The 21,654-nt window shown below is 36.4% G+C and overlaps 1 protein-coding gene and 1 long non-coding RNA gene across 3 annotated transcripts in view; both read left to right on the top strand.

Moving 5' to 3' along the window:
* The window catches only part of LOC120416564 (NAD(+) hydrolase sarm1), a 116,777-nt gene that overhangs the window by 71,511 nt on the left and 23,612 nt on the right, over positions 1-21,654 (top strand). For both annotated transcript variants that reach the window (XM_039578295.2, XM_039578296.2), the window contains exons 4-5: positions 12,560-12,933; positions 12,997-13,393. In XM_039578295.2, the coding sequence (XP_039434229.1) occupies positions 12,560-12,933; positions 12,997-13,393 (771 nt within the window). The remainder of the gene's footprint in view (positions 1-12,559; positions 12,934-12,996; positions 13,394-21,654) is intronic.
* Positions 4-7,830, top strand: LOC128093303 (uncharacterized). Its single transcript, XR_008212389.1, has 2 exons — positions 4-5,815; positions 6,624-7,830. It is a non-coding gene; the product is annotated as an uncharacterized LOC128093303 (long non-coding RNA).

Below are 21,654 nucleotides of genomic sequence, written 5' to 3'. Positions count from 1 at the left end.
TGTCTTCGCCGGGAGGAGAGAGGTCATTTGTTTGGAATTACCGTATTGAGCGAGACTCGGGACTCCCGCGGGTTGATCTTTGCGCCAAATATGGGGGTCCCGCGCAGGGGAAATATATCAGCACAATTCTGCCGTGCCGGATTTGGGGCGTAATGACGGGTCATTAAGATTATAATAAAGTGGGAATCGATCTTTGCAGCACAATTCTGAGTGAGGAATAGTTTTTATACATAGAATTAAATCTTATGGAAAAGAGATAAATTATTACTATAGAATTTGAGCAATTCAACGAAATCGCCCAGTTCGTCCATTTTTATTTTTTGTATTTTTTTTTTTTATTTGACTCAAACTTTTTAGGGGCCTTTCCTATGACTAAAGAAGCCATTTTGTGTCATTAGTTCACACATACAATTTTTACAGCTGTTCAGTATAAGTAACGGATTTATTTTTATTTTGCCGATTTTTTTCCGCTAAAACCCATGTCCCAAATTTATGGAAAGTTTTAGGAAACAAAAACCGCAACCTTTGGATCATAAAAAAGTACAGACAAAAACACAAAGCTATGATTTTGTAAATGTAAAATCAAATTGTAAATGTTGTGTAAAACCTTTTTTTATCGCAAAGTACTACAGTTTTTTTTTATAATGTGCACCGTTTTCAATAGTGCGTCCATCCCGGGATTTTTTCAAAACCGGGAATTCCCGAATCCAGGGAATTTTCATAATTTGTTCCAGGAATTCCCGAAATTGAAAAAAAATATATCAAATTTTGGTCTGGAAATTCAGGTTGTAGAAATAGATGAACAATTAAATACATAAAAATCAATTCGAATTTTAAAGCATTAAAATTTGTACTCAGCATATATCAGCTTTAATTTGGCTTATTAGGGAAAATGGTTTAAATTCAAGTCCGCAAAATGCCTGGCGCTTTGAATATCTTCTATTTAATTTTATGTTTTTTTTTTAAGACTGGGTATTATAGTTATTTTTACGATCTTAAATTTGAAAAAAAAAATATCATCTTAAATTATTTTCCATCAAACACCGGAATCAAAACAATTAGTACACCGAAAATTGGACGCCCTAGTTTCCAAGATACCACTACTTAATATTGAATTTAACTGAAAATTCCCGTTTTTCGATTTTTTGAATAAAAATCATTCCAGAAAAAAAAAACTTCGAAAAGTTCAGAAAATTTCCAATAAAATTGCTGAAGAAGCATGAAGAGGACCTCTGGATACTGAAATCAGGGTTACAAGGTAAAAAAATAAATTCTGGCTGGTCTGCGTGGTTTATGGATGACCCCAATGCAAATTTCTCCGCAACTAATGGTCCAATTTTCAATGTTAAAAAATTAAAAATTAAAAAAAAAATGTAAATCAAGACTAACATTTTAAATTGGCGTGATATTGAATGTTTGGCCCTTTTGCATTTAGCAATTTTTCATTATTAGTTTTCCATACAAAAATGGGTACGTAGGGTATTTTAACCATTAGTGGACCCCCTAGTAGAGCCGAAGCACATTTTTCACAAATTTTCAATATTTTAAGCACTTTTTCATAACCTTTTGTACAAAACAATTAAATCTGAAGTCTCTTGAACAATTTTGACTATTTGTTTTATCAGTTATTTGTTTTTGAGCAGAAAAATAGTCATTTGAAGAAAAAAAATTTTTGCCTGTTATGGACCCCCTTTTCCTATAGTGGACCCGGGTCCATAATCCGATTGTGGACCCGGGTCCACTATAGGCAAACTGTTATTTTTATACCAAATTTAACCGATATTTGATGTTTTGATGCATGGTGTAGGTCTAATGATAGATATAATGAATAAAAGATGGATTTTGCTCACTTTTCATCATAAACAAATATGTTTTGTTAACAAATTTGGCTTTAAACAACAAAAAAAAACCTAACAGATAGTGGAACTATACCCTTTTTCAGCCTATTTCTATTATCATCCTATCAGCACTTTGATCATGTATTCCAACTTTCATAAAGTGTTTTGACTGTTCCAAAGTAATGAATAGCTCAAATAAAAGTGAGCAAGCAACTCTCCATTGTTGATATATCTGTAAATGTTGATTTAATAGAGGAAAACGGCGAAAGTGATGAGAACGGCTTAGAGTGATTAAAATGGGTATATTTCCCCTATTTAAACACATTTATTTCGGAAAAAGATCAGAGAAAACGTTTCAAATACCACTGCAAACATAAATATAATAAAAAAAAAAGTAATCTTGATGCAAATTTTTCCGTATTAATTACATAAATGGTTGACCGAAACTAAACATTAGATTTGTTTACAGTTGCTGATAAAACCACGCATGTTTATTTAAAAAAATGTTTTTTTTTTATTGATTTGTTATTATAAAATATCTTTTCAAACTGCAGTTATGATGCTTCAGTTAAGTACAATTAACTATAGTTTTGATTAATTATAAATTCTTACGGCTTCAGCTTTTTTGGTACTTTTAACATGAAAACAGCTATATTTATACTCATAATTGAAAAAATATGCGTTTAGGTTGATAAAAACAAGCATTTATTGTATGTTTCAGAGAAACTTTTGCTTGGATACACAGTTTTCTTCATTTTTGAAGGTTAAATTAACAGGGGTCCACTTTTGGAAAAGTTTGGATTTTAGTTGTCCTATATTGGACCCCCCTAATTTTTGCTCGAAAATGGCAGTTCTTCGCTAAAAAGTAAAGTAAAGATCCTTAAACTTACATTATTTCGACTTGCTGAAGTTAAATAATCAGTCAAAAAATGATTGGATGGTTAATTCAATCATAAAATATAAATGCAGTTTTGTTGTGAAAATGCTAGTGGCCATGGCTGATTTCAGATGTCGAACTCAAAACACTTATTTTGGTAAAAAGGACAATTCAATGTCAGTCAACATTGTTTTAAATGATGCTGAACATGCCAAATAAAAGAATTGTAGACAACAACACGCTTGAAATTGTGATTTTATTGAACTTTTCATCAAAAACCCTTCAGAGGGTCCACTATTGGAAAGGGGTCCACTAATGGATAACGCACCCTATATATGTATATGAAATTCTGAATCTTTAGATGTTGATTAAAAAAATAGAAAAATAGAAAGAAGCCACCCCAAAAATATTTTTGAAAAGCTTAGAAAATTTCTTACAATTTTCTCTCTGAGACTTTCAAATTCGGATAATTAGTTTCTGAGATACAGCCTCACAAATATTTTGAATGGAAATTTGGTTTTCTAAGTGACACCTAATTTTCCTGTGATTTCCAACTGACGATATCTCGGAAACTATTCATTCGATTTTCAATGTTTTGTGAAATTTTCTGATTTTTAATGACAAAAAATATTGCAAAATTTTAAAATCAAGCACAACTTTGGAAAAGGTCAAAATAGATAATTGCCCTCATTTAATATTTTTTACCGAATAAAAAAAAATTATTATTTTTATTGAAAGACTTGAAAATTTCACACGAGTTTCATATTCATTGAAAAAAAAACGAACGAAGCCATAAACCACAAATTTAAAAAAAAAGGTCATTGAAAAGACTTTATAATCTCACAAAAGTTTAATATTCATTTGAAGAAACAAAAGAAGCCATAAATCACACGAAGGGTGCCACATATTTCTGATTTTATTTGATTTATTCTATTTTTGGATTGTACAAAAATGGAAAATAATTTAAATATTTTACAAAATATTTTAAAATGATTTTAAATAAACTAAAATGTAGGAAAATATGTTTTGAAAATTGAGCAATTCACTGCTCACCGAATTTATTACTGCCCAGAAGTCAGGTCAAAAAGATCAAACTGAAACCATTGCATTCAATGTTTCATAAAACCAGCAAAAATGTCGAAGCATGTGCATGACTTTGCCTCAGACCAATTATGAATGTTTTGATCACTTTTCAAGAAATCAATTTTATAAATGTTAATCAAACATTTAAAACAAAGCAAAACTAGTTAGAAAACAGATCACACGAAACTATCGCAACCAGCTGATCCGGTCGCTCTCGTTCTTGGCACGGTTTCAGTCGGTCCCGACTATGGTGCGCTTTTCGTGGAAACGAGATCAAAATAAAACAGACAGAGTTTCGCCAAATTTTAGCGACTGTCAATAGCGGCCCGAGACAGGTTCCGAGTAACAGACTTATCTGACAAAAATAAACGGCGGGAAATCCCTTACTTCACACTGAAAATGAAATATTAAAACGTAAGTCCGTCTTTTTACTCTGAGAAATGACGTTGACACGATGTCCCGACATGCAAGTTCGTAGACCTGCTTATATTGTGTCATAATTGCGTACAATTATTACATAAGTGGTTCACGTATTAGTAATCACACATTCTAGTCCCTCACACATCGGATGCCACCCTTGACATTGCGTTAGTCAGCGTTCGGACTTGAAGGACTTGACATGACTTTGGCTGAAGGAAGCCGGTGCGTGTGAGTAATGCAGTGTCAATGTTTCGACAATGTTTTATTTATAAACAATATTTATCGCCCGCCACTTTCTTCGCCGTCAGGCCACCGAATGCGTGACACGGGGTGGCGTTTACTGATCGGGAGATTTTTTTTTTTCATATAAATTAAGCTGAATCACTCTGTCTTGGTTTGGCGGTTTGTACTGGTTTGGTGGTACAGGGAAATCACTGGTAGCTTGTGACGTAAATTGATGATAGGTTCCTTTCGTGTCAGCATACATTGTGCTAGTTTCTTGGTAGTGTTGTTGAAAAAACAACTCACAAAAATAACATAAGGAATTTCTTCTAGTTGTTATTATTTATTACAGTTTTAAGAAAAGAATTGCAATTTTTCAAGCTTACCATGATAATAAAAATAATGGTTTAACCATCGCAAACGTTGACCGTGAGCGATTACGATCTTAAACTAGTCAGCGATTGGATGCTCTCCTCTCCCTTTTGAATCAAATCGCTCACGAATTACAAGGAATCGCCTCAGAAGAGAACCGTGCGCACGAGAAGACGACATCTAATCGCGAGTGAGCGACGATTGAGTTATGGCCGCTTTGATCGCTAAACTCTCTCGATTATTGTGGAAAACCGGAGAGTAGAGAGTTGACACTCTCACGTGAGGGGAAAGGTTTTACGCAGTGATTCATGAGAGAGCAAGAATGCGATCCCAGCATGCTGTTTTCTTTCGTCAACGTTGCTCAGCTGTGGAGAAGTGATAATATTTTTTAATTTTTTTTAAATTTCTAGGCCTATCTTGACAAATAAGGTTAACTAACAAAATGTACCATATTTGTTTATATTAAAACAATTATCCCAAGAAAATTCTTAAATTTTTCAACAATTCCCGAAAAATCAGTCTCGAAAAGGTCGCCAACTCTGAAATCACCGTTCCATCTTTAGAACCGCACTCACACCACCACCACAAATCAAAACGAACAGCTTTCGTTTGCAAAACACAGAGTCACACCACATTACAGGACATGAAAATTTTGAAAAACTGTCGTCGACGACAAACGGCCTCTTGCTTCCGAGAACCCGGCCCCGGGTCAGCAGTACTTGTAAAACGATCGAACGACCGAGACATCTCGCGAAACGGCGCCAATTCGCGCGAACCTATAGTGTGACGAACCAAGAGTGTGTGTGATTTTTCGAAGAATTTGAGAATATTTTGGGGAAGCAGTTTGTTAAAAGTTGTTTCCAGGAAACTACGAAAATTGTGATTTAATTTCGAACCAAGAAAAAAGACTTCGCAAAGTGCAAAAAAACGCCACTGAAAGCAAAGTGCTGTTTATACATATTTTAACGAGAATAATAAACGAGATAAAAATATAACGAAAAAGGTAACAGAAAAGTGAACCGGCTCAGCGGTTATGAATACATTAGTTTTTTTGTTTGATTTATGGACTTGGCAACGTGTGGCTGTACTAAAATAGCGACTGAAAAAGGTAGAAATCTTGTCGCCCACCTAAAATGGGGAATTTGTTCCCGAAGAAGTTGTAGACTTCGAATACGAAATCTTTTGATTCAAATTGTAGTTTTCAGACATAAAATTATTCAAAAAGAAAATTAACTTGTTGGCAGCAAATGATGAACCCCATGGTAGTAAATGATGCTTCCTTGTGCTACAACTCAATCATCAGATAAATTCAATGATTAATGAATTATCGTGTGTCCACTTGGCGCACGTGTTCGGTATAATTTCTCGACGCCAAGCAAACTTCACAACCCGCTTTCAGCAACTCAACCAAAACACTCACGAGATTGGTGTGAATGTGTTTGCAGCTCGTGATTGTTTTGAGTAATTTTGTGCACCTTTCCCAGAGGTAAAAATAGACGCGACGCGAGGTTAAGACGAATGCAACTGATAAGAATGGTTTGTGCGAGTCTTAGAGAGGTGTGATTTGCATTGTTTCGGATATGACTCATACGTTTTGTTAAGAATGTTGGTCTTTTTGGCCTTATTTTCGCCGAAATTGAACTCAAGAAATCATAAAAAAGTTGAAGAAGAGATCGTAATTTTTTATAATTATGATTGGAAGTTGTTTATGGAGTCGATGCGGTTGTATCCATCCAGAAGCTGTCTTTATTGTTTGATTACGTTTGAAAACCTACTGGTTTAGTGTAAATCTTCTCTGTTTTTTTGACCAGGAAAAGCTGCAGGATTCCAAAATCAGCCAAGGAATTTATCTGCGATATCGCAGAATGACACTTACGCCACAGTTTGTCGTAACCCATTAAAAAGAAAAACCCCTTGTAACCGATCGAAACTTGAAAACACATACAAATTTTTCAGCAAAAAATGTCAAAAACTAGACAAAATAAAACACATACTTCTGATAATAAAACAGCTCATTTATGTAATTTTTGTAATTTTTATAATTTTAGTAATTTTTGTAGTTTTTTAATTTTGTGATTTTTGTAATTCTTGCATTTTTTGTAATTTTTTGTAACGTTTTATATTTTTAAAATTTTTAAAGTTTTCAAATGATTGAAATGTTAGTGTTGGGACGGTGTGTAGTTTATGGACACGTCCTTATTGTGTACATTCTGAAGAACAATACTAATGTGAACCTTTGTGACGAATAAAGATCTGACGATCACTCTCTTCTTCATCCAGCCACCGTCCTAGACGGTTGGTCTGAAGTGTAGTGTAGCTCTATTGTTTTATTTCTGCTGCTATCCGTTGGTCATCTGGGAACCTGCAATCAATCAACACAACGTACTATGGGTCCTACTGCTTTGCGCGATCATAATGGTGCCGTGACCGCGTCTGATCCAGGTGAGCCACGGAAGCTGGGCAATCGCTGCGCGGAATTTGCTGGGCTAGACATCTGCACACTTCTCGACATGGGGCCTCGGACGGCCATTTTGCCAGAACGATTTCGGTCGCTCCCCAACAGCGGCGACGCACCGGGATGTTCGTCGAGGAAGTCGCTCTGCAGATGGGTCTACGGGCAATTTCCGGCATTCTTCATCGACTTGTTGAACCTGCACTGGAACACTCGCTCTCCAGCTTCGCCAAGGTCAACTTTCATCCAAGCTGCACCGCAACCACATCGCACAATCCATCGTGCAAGAAGCAAAGAAGAGCACCGGTAAGGAGGGGTCGTCCACGAACACCGTAACGGAACATCAACATCTGCTCATTCATCATGCAACCCGTGTGTGATAATTCTAAACCTACGGTTTAGGGGGGGGAGTATGTTGGGACGGTGTGTAGTTTATGGACACGTCCTTATTGTGTACATTCTGAAGAACAATACTAATGTGAACCTTTGTGACGAATAAAGATCTGACGATCACTCTCTTCTTCATCCAGCCACCGTCCTAGACGGTTGGTCTGAAGTGTAGTGTAGCTCTATTGTTTTATTTCTGCTGCTATCCGTTGGTCATCTGGGAACCTGCAATCAATCAACACAACGTACTATGGGTCCTACTGCTTTGCGCGATCAGTTAGAATTTTTTAATTTTTTTTTTTAAAATATTTGAATTCTTTTAAATTTTTAAACGCAATTTTTTTTCTACCTTTTTAATTTTTTTGATTTTTTTTTAATTTTAATTTTTTTTCAATTTTTTTAAATTTTTTAATTTTTTAAATTTTTGAAATTTTTTAAATGTTAGAAAATCTTTAATTTTGGAATTTCTTAAAATTTTAAATTTTTTTGAGCCTGAACTTTTTGGATTTTTATTTTTAAATTTTTTGAATTTTTTTAAATTCTTGAAATTAAAAAAAATCAGATTTTTTAAATTTTTGAAATGTCAGAAATTTTTAAAATTATTGAAATTTTTAAAATACCGTTTAATTTTTTTTTTAAGTATTGAAATTTTTGTTTTTTTTAATTTTTCGTTTTTTTTAATTTTTGGAATTTCTAACTGAGTATTTTTTTTAAAATATTACTTTTAAATTAAAAATATTCAAAAAAATGGTACAGAGAAACCTCTTTTTACGCGGTGGCGTTATGCTTTTTGTTTCGTAGATTTCTCTTAATTTAAACCATACAATATTTTTGTAAGCTTTAAACGGCGTTTTGTAGATCTGAACAAAACCTACAAATTGCTTTTAAAACATTGCAAAAATGTCATGCTTGTGCCTGAACAGCCTCCTACTTTGTAGATTTAAACAAAGTGGGATCATTCGAAAACCACGTCGCGCATTCTCTCTATTCATCACCCAGAATCAAAACCCCACGTTAAAAAAAAACTTGAAATAACTCAAGCAGAAAAACTCTTTGTTTATTTTTTTCAATCACAACCACTGGATTGGGAATCCAGTTTACCGGTAGATGAAACCCTTCCTCTACCGTTCAGGATTCCTAGCGAGCATTTTTACTATGTGAAGAGGTTCTGACTTTGTCGAGCCAGACACCACCCCATCACAATACGATGCCCGTTACTTTACGGCCACAGGAGCTCGGCACAACATTTCATTCGGAGCGTTTAGGACGGTATGTCCACGCATCCCTTGTTGATTCTGTGAAATGTGATCCGTTCTCAGAATCTGTCTCTGCGGTTAATGCAACGCAGTGGACCTGGCCGCTTTAATTTTTGCTGTACATTTTCGGAGTTACTTGGATGTAATGCAATCATTTACATTTTTACAAGAAAACAGTTGGGGCGTAATCTAACTTCAAGTTCTTGCAGAATGCTTTCTTCGGACTGGATGCGCTGTTCGATTAGATTAAAAGAAAAATGAAAATAAACAAAAATTAAAATTCTATGGTAAAATCTAAAGATATAGATTTTCGACAAAAATCACAGGTTTCATCAAGTTTATAAAAACTTATGTCAATTGAAAATATATTTTTTAATTTAAATAAAAAATAAAAGTTACTTAATCATGTTTTAACAGCTTAACATTAAATTTCGATTTGCTGTGATATGAAAATGTAAAAATCTGAAAACCAAAGATTTTTTATTGATTAAGGTTTTTTGCACCAACTGACCCCTTGATCATGTTGGTTTGTTTTTGTTTTTAGCAGGGTCTCGCCTCGAAACGTCATACAGGAACAAAAGCAGCTAACCAGGCCCGTGATACTGACGTAGCTTGCTGAAGCCGCCACCAAATGTTTGGTGGCGCTGTTTCGGGAATAACATTTCAGAGGGGCACAAATCAAAATATAATAAGTCTTATTTAATTTTTTGGAAAATAATCCTGTAGCTGCTCATATTGATTCTTTTCATTAAAATAAACCATAAATGCCGAAAACAACAATATATGTTAAGCATCAGGTCTCAGGCAAAGCTTCCCAGCAGGTGTTTATTTCAAATCCTCTGAAATGTCTTCCGCAAATTCTTATTTGGCCAATGAACCAGTGTTGGTATTATCGCGCTCTCTCGAGAAAATTTTCTCTCTCTCGAGTTCTCGCCGCGAGTCGCGAGCTGCCGAGAGAAACTCACCGATTGCCCGTGCTCTCCTCCGCTCGCGAACGGGCTTTCTCGCGAGCCAGAATTGCCCGTTCGCGAGAAGTTGAACGTGTTAGAAACGAACAAAAAACAACACAGCGATTTAAGTTACACCTCTATACCATCGCCTGGTTCGTATTCATAAGCCTGATAAAAAAATTGCTAGCTTGGGGCGAACGGCTAGCACGAGGCGCTCGCGGCGAGAGCGAGAACGCGAACGAAAATACGAGCGCGAGCGAGAAGAGAAAAGTACTACAAGTTCTCTCCCTCGTTCGCGAGCGAGAAATGCTTTCCTTCTTCTCGCTCGAATTCCAACAATGCAATGAACTTACAGATCATCATAATGTTAATTTAAATCTACAATTTGAGGCAGTTGAGCTCAACCATGTTGTTGGAAAACCTTAAGAGCGAGTCCACGAACAGGGAAGCCCATTGTTAGGGACGTTGTGGGGCTTTACAAAAAAGCATGTTTTTGAGTCAAACAAACCAACTTCTATGGTACCCCGTGGTTTGAATGTGTTGGTAAATTTTCGACAAGAAAGCCAGAACAGCTGATTTTAGACATAAAAGTTCAAATTTAGAAACTAATTTTGTTGTTTTGTGTCTATTCCTACTGAAACAAATTAAAAAATATTCAAATATTGTGCAAAAACATTGCTAAAATCACTTCTCAATTCACCCCATGTGTCTCGATTTGCCCCGGATAATGGTACACATTTAATTTCATTTTAACTAACGAAACAAAAATAAAGAAAAAAAATATTTTCGTCCTTTCGATTTTGCGCCCTTTTCGTCATGTTACTCCCCATAATTTTGACACTAGACACCAAAACTTTGGTACTTTTTAGGCTTCAGTGACATTGTATGCAGATGACAGCCGAAGCATCCCCGTGCAGCTAACGCATGAATTACAGTACGCAGTCTGGAACGCATGAATTACCCCATTATCGGTTTCCCGCACGGGTGAAATGGAAATTGTTGCACTTGGCTAAAGTTGGAAATTTAGCAACTTATCTTAATTTATGCTAAATTTTAAAATTTAAACTACAATCTAAAGCAAACCGGTTTAGAAACTAAAGATAGACTAAAGGCACGATGATCTGTTGCGTAATCTTAGAATCGCGATGAAAGCGGTTTAAATTTAAAAAATATGTATTTTTTTCTGTTCTAGAATTGAACGAAATTTTGTTTATTATGTATGACTTCAAAATTAGTACACAACGGTTATATAAAATTTTACAAAAAAGCATTTTTTTTGGTTCGTCTACATACAATCTTATGTTGGTAAACAAACGACGCCATATTGCCAATGTTTTTTGGTAGCTTATATCAGGTCATCGCCGGGGCCCTGGTTTTAGACATTTTTTTTCTCATTTTGAGGTGGGCTAAACGGATAGAAATCCTGTAAGCAAATCCGATAACACTGTATTGTTGAATTCGACAACATGGAAATGTTTCTAAAATCGCCAACATTTTTTTTCGATTTTGAGCAACAATGTTATCGATTTTGAAAACATTTGCAACGAAATCGGGAAAAATGTTGACGATTTTGGAAACATTTCAGTGTTGTCGAATTCAATAACACAGAGTTACTGGATTTTCTTACAGGATGTCTATCCGTGTACAGTCCAGTTGTCAGGCGCTAATTGAAAAAGCGGTGCATTTACCGAACAAGTACTGCACTTAACCAGCTCTGTGCAAGGATTAAAAGCTTCAAAAGCCTAATCGAAAATTTCAATTTTGTAAATGAGTAGAAACAATTGAAAATATAATAATGGGTATTTAGTTAGTAATTAGTAATTATCAATTAATTATTACTGAAATACAGTCCAGACTCGATTATTCGAAGGCTCGATTATCTGAAGTTTCGATTATCCGAAGTTGAATTATCCGAAGTTTTGTATGGGACTTCGGATAATCGAATAAAAAAAATGCATCGATTTTTTTCTTGCTTTTAACATCAAATTCGAGATCTGTGACCCAATTTTAGTCAAATTTTAATATTTGATTGCCTATTAAATAACAAAATACATTTTTTCAATATTTCATTACCCTCATTTTGGCAGCCATCTTGGATTTCAAAAACCTTATTCCCTTTAGCGTCGCGTCGTTTAGGGAGGCATACTTAAACTCGACAATCATATGTAGCTCGATAACGAGCAATAAATGTAATTTGATAATCTGAAAATTCGATTATCCGAAGTGAAATTTTCCAAGGACTTCGGATAATCTAGTCTGGACTATGCTGACTAATTTACTGTAATTCTTCATTTTTAGTCAAATTGGCGCTCAAATTAGTATCAAGGTTGCATTTTGATAACTTTTCAAATCAAATCGAGCAATTTGAAGTTTTATTGAAATTGTTTTTTTTTTTTTGGTCAAGAAACTTTTGACTGGTGGTCAAATATTAACGAAGAATGATTCGAACTGTTATTTGATAACTATTTACTATAAATGGAATATGTACTTTCACAGTTCAATCCAATTTTAGTGACTTTTCACACGAAAATCCTAGAATTATGAAAAAAATCACTCAAACAGTTGCACTAGGAATTTCCTAGTAGGAATTCAAGATTTTTTTGTTAAATTTCCGATAAAATTAAATTGCTCAATATTGCTCATTTTCAAATAATTAAAACACAAAGATCCTCATAAACTTTTTCCTTTCCATCTCATTCCAGCTCCTCAACAGCAGCACCAGTTCCAGCAGCAAAGTGTCCTCCACCAGCTCCACCTCTACCACGTCTCGTATGGCCAAAACGTCCTCCACGCAGCGCCTCATGTCTTCATCCCTCACCGCGTCGTCGTCCTTGTCCTCTTCCTCCTCAAAGCAGTCCTCCTCCAGCTCGTCCAGTTCGGCGGCCGCCATCAAGCAGGGCCTGGGCGAAATGCAAAACTCGATGGCCGAAATGAAAAACATGATGGGTCACTCGACTGCCAGCAGCCAGGTGTCCACGTCCTCCTCCTCGACGATGTCCGCGTCCTCTTCGTCGAGCCAAATCAAAAAGCAACACATCACCGGAAGCTCGTCCAATCTGACCGAACTTCAAAAGAGGTAAGAACTTTTGGGGAATGTCACGAGAATTTCAAACTAAAATCGCTTCATTACGTTTTTAAGGCTTCGCTCCTCGATGGATAGCTTGGACGACCCCAACCCGGACTACCAGGTGACTCATCCGGATTCGGACGGCGAGATGGGTGGCTCGGTCATAATGATGAAGCCCCCAAATGGAATGGTCGTGCCGCAGAACGGCACCATGATGAACGGAGGCGGGTCGTCGGTCCTGTCCACCGGGGACACGGTCAAGTTCGAGCAGAAGCAGACCACGTCGGAATCAAAGACCAAAGTGGTCACCGATGGGTTCAGCAGCGAGCAGGCCACCGTCAATTCGGCCTCCAGTAAGATGCTGCAAGCTGGGGACGTCGAGTATAAGGAGCAGACGGGCCTGGCCGCGATGAGCAACACGCTGGAGGTGGATGGGGTTAAAACGGAGGAGAAAGGTGCCCTGTTGAAGGTAGGTGTGACTCATCGCTGGAGGATGCTCCAATTGGGAGGCCCAACAAGTGCCTTCCAGCATAACAATCGAAAACGACACACGAGAGACGATGACTCACCACAACGCGGTCTGGGTTTGTGGCTTTCTTTCCTATGTTTTGGAATTTTTGAGGAAAGCGCGCGCATCGCAGCGTCCAAGGTCGTTTTCTGTTATGTTCGTGTGCCGGTGAATGACTCATTCATGACCGCCGGTGGAGGTTTAGGGATTTCAAACGTACTCTTTTGCGAGCGATGCTTCGCTGATGTTATGGGCTGTTCCGAGGCTTCGTGGCGCCCTCAACATTCGTATTTTTTTGTCTTGACTAATTTTATATTGAGCACGTAGTTTTTTTAACCTTAAATATTTTTTTTATTCTTTAAAATTTAAATAAGAATATATTTGTTCAATAGCTGTACCAGCCATACCGTAAACCAGGGTAACATTGATAGGATTTAAATTTATTTTTGGAATATTTTCCAACAGGTAAGATTTTTCCCAAGATTATTATTTTTGAAACATGTACTGGGGTAGGCCACATAGGGTCCATGTACTATTTTTGAAAGAATTTTTTTTATGTGGTGCTTAAAGAAATAGTTGCGTTGAAAATTCTTTGATAGTCGTAGTTTGTCTTGTTAAAATCAGATTTAAGGTATTCAATTTTATTTTTACGTCAAATTTACCATCGCTAAGGTTGCTTATATAGTTTCTCAGAAAAAAAAACGATTAATTTATATTTAGTTAACTGAATTTATGAACTTTTAAACAAAATACATATAAATTTCAGGTAAAATTGTTAAAAAGTCACATTTTGCCTTAAATTTGTTAAAACTAGTTTTGTTTATAAAATTATCGACTCATATTGCATTTTAAACTGAACTAGAAGCACAAATCACAATTTTTCACATTTTATATGAAATTTGTTATACTGCAAATACCTCTAAAGTTTAAGATTTTTCTGAATTATATTTCAAAAACACATAATATTTATCATTTACAAACTTATTTAACCTTCTTCTAGTAGAAAATTGACCAAAGAATCCGAAACTGCCTTCCGTTTTCCGATTCGAAATCATGTTCATTGAGAAGATCATGACAATTTGAGAATATTAAAATAATGCTTTTCATCAACATTTTCTTAATTATGGTTAATTAACTATTTAAACTGTTCAAAATTTTATGAAAACTTCTTCTTGAAGTACTTTGAACACTTCTCTGCCATGGTCAGTATCATTCCATAGCATTCCGTACGTATTTCAATATTTTGGTTAAGACTCATTCAATTCATTCGGTCCTTTTTACATCCAGTTTGCTGTTTCTCGCTATTTGAGCAAGTTAAAAAAAATATGTTAACTATTTATCATTATCGTTGAAAACCCCTATCGGAAGCTGTATAGTTGAACGTCGAAGTACTGATATGTCAACATTAGGTGCTGGATGGAAAACTAAAAACTTGCTTCAAAATAATTTAATTCACTTAAGAGTAAGCTACTTGCTTATTTCCCAGGGCCGACCCAATGAAATATTTGTAAATTTCACGCATATTTCATTTTATTTTTAAGTACCGTTAACTGGGGCCTCAACAACCCATACATTTGTTCAAACATAATAGCTTACAGCTTAAAACAAAATAAAGAATTTTGTAAAATACTATGAAAGGTTCAAAAAAGCTAAACTTTTTATTTAGTTACTTAAGTTTACTTACAACTAATTTTGAAAAAAAATGAAGCTTTGAAAAAGTTTAAAAAAAGTTCACGATAGAAAAACAAATGAGTTTTGTTTGAAACAGAAACACAAAAAAGTGTCCTTGTGGTTTATGGCAGTCACTGTAAAAAATTTGCAGAATTTCAATGAACCTATGGAAACATTTTTTTATGCTTAAGTGTTACCTTTTTTTCCGATCTGTAGTCTCAATCAAAGTCAATCAAATCATAATTTGTTTAAAGCATATGATACACAAAAAAAAAATTTAGAATGTTGAAAATTTGGTAGGTTGAATATTGCCTCTTTTTTTGAGTAATATTACATAAAAAACGTGTAAAAATGTGAACCTGATGAATATTCATCAAAAACTGATGAAAATTCATCATTTTCTGGGGTAAAATTAATCTTTTTTTTTTTGAGACAAAATCTGTCACCATTTCCTGATGAATATTACCATCTTTTTTTTCTGTATAACATATGATAAAAAATGCAAAAATAATCCGTTACACAATGAATTCAAAATTGGTTGCACAAATCCTTGAAGACCTTGAATTCCACGAAACATTCTGTTTTCCGCTATTTGTTTTTCTCCCTAATTGTTTGGAAGGCCTAAATAAAAAAAAGAAAAAAAAACTTATCAAAATGACAATCATTTAGAATATTGCGATACCTGTCTAATCTAATCTAATCTAATCAGACCCTAGCGCAGCCAATCTTTCGAAGGGATCCTGGAGAGTGCCTTAGGTTAGATGACGCCTAGCACTCTTCTTGTCATTTATTAACATTTGTAGTGCGTCATTGCATCGGAATGCATTGAAACATCACAAGCGTTAAAGCGGCCAGGCCTACTGCGTAAAGCCGTATCGCAGAGATGACTCGTAATTGAGTTGAGTTTGAGCACTGAGTGTTCGAACAACAACACAATTCTGAATCTACAGGGGAGGAAGAAGCGTGGGGACACACCACCATACGCTCCGAGATTTGGTTGTATTCGTTGGGAGCACCATGCTAAGAAGGTTTGGTACTCCGGGACCCTCTGGGATGGGACATTGTATTTCCACGAATGCCCTGGACACTATTTGCCGTGGTTATAGCGCCACAACTCGCTCTCTGTAACAGTATTCCTAATTCCAGTTCACGCTCACCAAGTCGTCATGGCCTAGTGGTTAGCATTTTTGCTTACCAATCCAAAGGACGGAGGATCGAACCCCGCCTCGAGCGACTTTGATTTTTCGTTCATATTTATCATTTCAAATTTATGTGTTCTGAACTTTCTCGTTGGGAGCAGATGGGAATCGAACCCAGAACCATTCGCTTACAAAGCGAATACCGTAACCAGTCAGCCACGGCCGCTACCTAATTTAGAATATTGCGATACCTGTATATAAAAAGTTTTTTTAATTTGGTCAACTGTCCAGAAGTGGGGGGGTTGTCCCTTTTTATCGTAGAGAATTTTTTTCACAAAGGTTGAAAATTAATTACGAATTAAATTGATTCTTTTACATTACAATATACAAATATTTAGATTTTCTTTTTAAAAAACTTATATTTTAATTTGAGCTATTAATTACAAATATTCAGGAATATTGAAAAATTTACTGCCATTTAAACATGCTACGGATTGGTCTTATACGTTTTTGTGCCCACTAAACGTCCCTGATGGTGAAACCAACGCAGGGAGGGTAAACGACACATCCCGTTCCTGCGCACTAGGACCTCTGGAACAATTCACGCGACACCAGCCTTCACCGGAAAGTCCTTCAAAGAATTCTCCTCAGTCAGTCTGTGTAGTCCTTCGCGAAAACTTGTTCACAGTTCAATTACGGAAACCCAAATTTCAACACTCTTCTTCATATATAGAGTGATGTTATCCAAAATGTCGCTTTGGCAATGAAACCGTTTCAAGTGCCTCGAATGCCTTAGCAGGTCCCTCGGGTGGACCTACCCCAAATCGAACTTAGTGTCGCGGCACCATGTTTCTCGGGCGTTACGTAATTCGTGCGGTAGTGATTTCCAAGCAAGATTTTCGCTGCTCCGTCCAAAGGTCTACGGAACTGCTGGCTTCCTCGCCGTTCACAGCTGCCGTCCGTCCGACGTCAAACTTTCCACCGCGGCATCCTTCGGCCATTAGTGACGAAGACAAGCTGCTGCTCCGCCGACCGGTAGGTGGTGTTTATCTATTCCTGGGGTAACTTACCCCCCCTTGCGACTTGAAACGACTTGACGCGTGTGCTTTTTTTATGATAGATCAATACCAAGTCTTTTTTTTTTCTTTTTTTTACTGATCGATTTGTACTTGTCAGTCAAGTCTGGGACGGTTTTTTTGTGGTCTGATTTTTTTCTTGCTGGCGATGGAGACGGTGACGCCGGGGCAGCTTAAATCGTGGTGACCTATATATCTTTACGTTTTGCTAGTTAACTCTTTATTGATTTTCAGTTTGGTATTTTGCACACGTCTTATACGTTACTAAATTCTTAGAATGTTAATAGTAGGATACCATTCTAACAATGATACCAAATTTAAATTTAGAAATACATATGACGAAATATCACTAAATTTAACAGAGTTTTTGAGAAAAGTAAAAATCAGTCAGAACTTTGCCGAAATCAGGGCATCTACCCTTTAACACTAAATTTAGAGCTAAATTTTATGATTTTTTTTTTTTATAAAATATAACAATATTAATTCGTTAAAGATATGTTAAATAAAAACGTCATATTTATTGATTTAATAATATTAAAAAAAAATATGTTTATGTGATGCATTTTTTAATGGTTTATCATGAATCATTCACAAATGACGAAGCGATTTTTCTAAAATTTGAGATCATTTAAAAAACCATTAGAAAATAATAGAATAATTAGCCAAATTAATTACTTCAACGCAAATTGAGTTTTAAAAAAATCTTCAACTACCTTCCTCAACCTTATGCTAATTTGTTAACTTCGCTCAACTTTGCCAAAACTATTCAAGGTAACATTTTCCCCGATCGATGCCCCACGCCTCATGAATCAATCCACCGTCAGGACGTGTCACTTTGGTAGCCATCATTCAAGCCGTGATTTTCACTTACTGCAATAGATAATTGCGCCCATTGCCAAAGATCATGAGTGACTTAGTCACGATTCAGAAATGTCTCTTTCTCTCTCTCGTTAAAGTTGTTAGATGTTGTCAGCGAAATTTCGCATCTAGGAGAAAAATAAATAAATAAAAGTCCGAAGAATATAAATAGCCGATTTTTCATTCGGCCAAGCCAATTTTCAGTGTCACGCCAATTAGAATTTGCGCCCGGTCAGTGTTTTGTGTTTTGTGCAGAAAGCAAGTGGCGTGCTTTCTGCCTTTGCCTTTATACCTAGAAACTCATTGTTTAGTTCGTAAATTATCCACCTGATGTTGCAGGTAACTAAGGTGAGCAAGGACGCAAGATGGTGGAGGTTTTAAAGTGAAAACGACGTGCAAGGGTGATTTATCGTGAATCTTTCGGTCGTTTTACATGCTCCTTGGCGGTGCTTTGTTAGTCACGGAAGTACCTGTGACTTGCGCTATTTAGGTCAGAAAATTATGAAAAACCTGCAACGAAAACAAAAGAACGTAACTCGTGACGATAATTGATGGAAGATTTAATAATTTGAAAAGAATTTAATAACATGTTTAGACTCCCTTGAGAATCTTTAAAATTTTTGTAAAATTTTAATGTACAGCACCGCAAAAAATCTCGTAGTTTTTCCCCTAATACTAATGGTTTTCCCCTAAAACTAATGGTTGCAAAACAACTGTACTGGTGTGAAAATTTTTTTTCAAGTGTTGATACCATGGCTTGAGATTTCAATTTTTATATTTTTTGCTACTTTTATCCAAAGGTTCTGATTCGCATTCGCATTCGCATGGAGATGGTGATCTTAGCGGGTTGCAGACTGGATTTCGTCATGTATGTGTGATAATTGTCCAGCCCAGGTTGCTTAGAAATTGATTAGAGGGAATTAAAACCAATTCTACCAGAACAGGACAGGTAGCACCATGAAAGCCATCCATTGCCGGCCGCTCCCATCTCCACCATTCACCGGGAGAGGAATAAGGATTAGGAGCACGGGAAGTGTTGATGCTGAACTTACTTAGAAAAAGGTAGCGAAACCGCAGGCTCTTTTTCCCAACCTTATTGTGGAACTCGATCAAACTGATCGTTTGATCAAATTTAATCGAATTTAAACAACAAGGATGCGTAAGTGTCGCGTGGAGTTGGTAGTTGTGATGGGTAAAGGTCTGGGATTCGCCCTAAGCAAGCGATACGACCATTGGCATAAATGAAGTTAACTGTTAGATTTTTATTCTCAAGGCAAGCAATCGGATGCTGCTGTTGAGACAATTCCCGTTTAGATTAAGTAAAGTTTATTATTTTAACAGGATTGAAAATTTATTCTCAAAGCAAGCAGTCGGATGCTGCTGCTGAGAAAGTGTTATTATTATTTCAGTGTATTTTATATTTTAATCCCGACGCGAATATTTGTTTGAGATCTAATCTTAGACAACCGGCTGTGGAAAGAAAAGATCCATTCGCCTAAATTTCAATCATCATTTATTCCAATACAAATAATTTTTACGTTTACGGAAGCGATGAAGTTATGAATACAAAACATAAAAATAAAATAAAATTTAAGTCGTCATAAAGAAGAATGCGCAAACATTAAATTAAATAAACGTGACGCGTGCCGTGTTAAGTATTTTAACAATAATAATTGATCAATTCTACTAACTCTTATTTGCAATTGTAGTTAGTGAAAGAACAAGCATTTCGGTTAAATGACCTACAAAATATATCAGATTCGAGTGAGATACGCGTCCTTTTGTAAATCAATTGCATATTTTTTCCTGAGTTTCTAAAAAATTGAACTATTGTATAACACAATCACACCATTCCTCATACATTAATAAATCATTTTGAAAACTATTTGTTTGCTAATGCGTTCCATTTGCGTTAAATAAATTCAGCAATGGAATTTAACTAATTCACCTAACTTTAAAAATCCTGATCATTTTTTTTACCAGTCCGCATTAAAGTAAAATGTTGTATGCAAGTTTTGAACCAAGCCAACCTTGCCACAACGAAAAACAAAAACCATGATCCAATCAAGTGACAGTAAAGGTTCAACCAACCACACTCTCTCACTCTCATATTCGCATTCACACTACACATAAAAACCAAATTAATTGCCTTCGAGGTGCTAGCAGGTTGCGCCGTTGGATGGACGAGCACCCACATCCCAGCCAGCAACGCAGCACGGAACGCAAGGACAGCCACGTCACCGCACCGCAGCATGGAACAGCTCACACAATCCCTCTCACCCTCCCCCTCGCACACACGCAACGGTAACGATCCGTCATCGTTATTACTGTACCCTGTGAGCACCGTGCACAAACTCTCTCCACGAACACAACCGCCTTGCACAAGCCGGAACACAAATCGCGAAAAATCTTCAAAATAGATCGAGAAGGAACACTACATCACTCCTTGCTAACCCAACCACCCTCTATCACAATGCACTTGTTACACATACAAAACAGCATTCTGGCAGCTCCAACACCACCAAATGAGACTCGCGCACGAAAAGAGAGCTCTCTCTTTCTCACGAACTGCAAGAGCTCGAGAAATGAAAAAAAAAAAAAAAAAATGGCTGCCTCTGAAAAAATTAGCTCTTGCACAAATTAAAACAAGTTTTAATCACTAAGACAATGTGGATTTCGCGAAAACTCCATTACTAATGCATGGAGGATTATATAGAGAAACACTTCTGCACGATTTTTAGCCGGAACTCTGCATAATTCACACATAAAAACTATTCTAACTACGCCCGACGTCGAACCGAACCGAACCACACAAAGGCACACCAACTGTCCACTTTTATCCAAAGGTTCTGATTGCTCCAAAACGAGTCATTCACTCGCGAGCACAAACCCAGCGCGACGCAAACTGCTCTCCAATTGTTTATCACTTCCACACCAGCGCAACTGAATACTCGCTCTTTTGCTCCCTCTCTCACTCCAATCGGGTAGTACAGCGAATGGCTCAAAGAGACCGATTATGCGCTCTATCGCTCAAAGCTTACACAAAATAGTCTGCGATTGGCTTTGTTTTGATCGTTTATTAAACTGGTTGAAATTAATGTTGCAATTTCCACAATTCCAAATTCAAATTGACTTTTAACTTCTTTTAGCGCCACGCTTGTATTTTTAGATTCTCTCCTCTCTGAGCATATTCGCTTGTGACGAAGTAATTGTATCGCTGTGTGAAGCGACCAAGCCGCTGGCAGCTAGTGAGTCCTGTTCGCTAGCGAGTGGTTACGAGCTGCAATCGGCTAAGATTGGATTGGCGATGAGTGAGCGATTTCCGATCTTTGAACCGAAAATCAGGACACTTGTTTTTATCATATTAATCCGATTTTGTGATCGATATGATGTTTGATTTCGAAATATTAAATTCAAAACTTTTTGTAAAGTTTTGCATTTTAGATCAGTTTCAAATGTTACTCTTGAATTTACATTT

This window comes from Culex pipiens, chromosome 3 (genome assembly GCF_016801865.2).
Source record: "Culex pipiens pallens isolate TS chromosome 3, TS_CPP_V2, whole genome shotgun sequence".
Lineage (NCBI taxonomy): Eukaryota > Metazoa > Arthropoda > Insecta > Diptera > Culicidae > Culex > Culex pipiens.
This window is presented reverse-complemented; position numbering and strand designations above follow the sequence as displayed.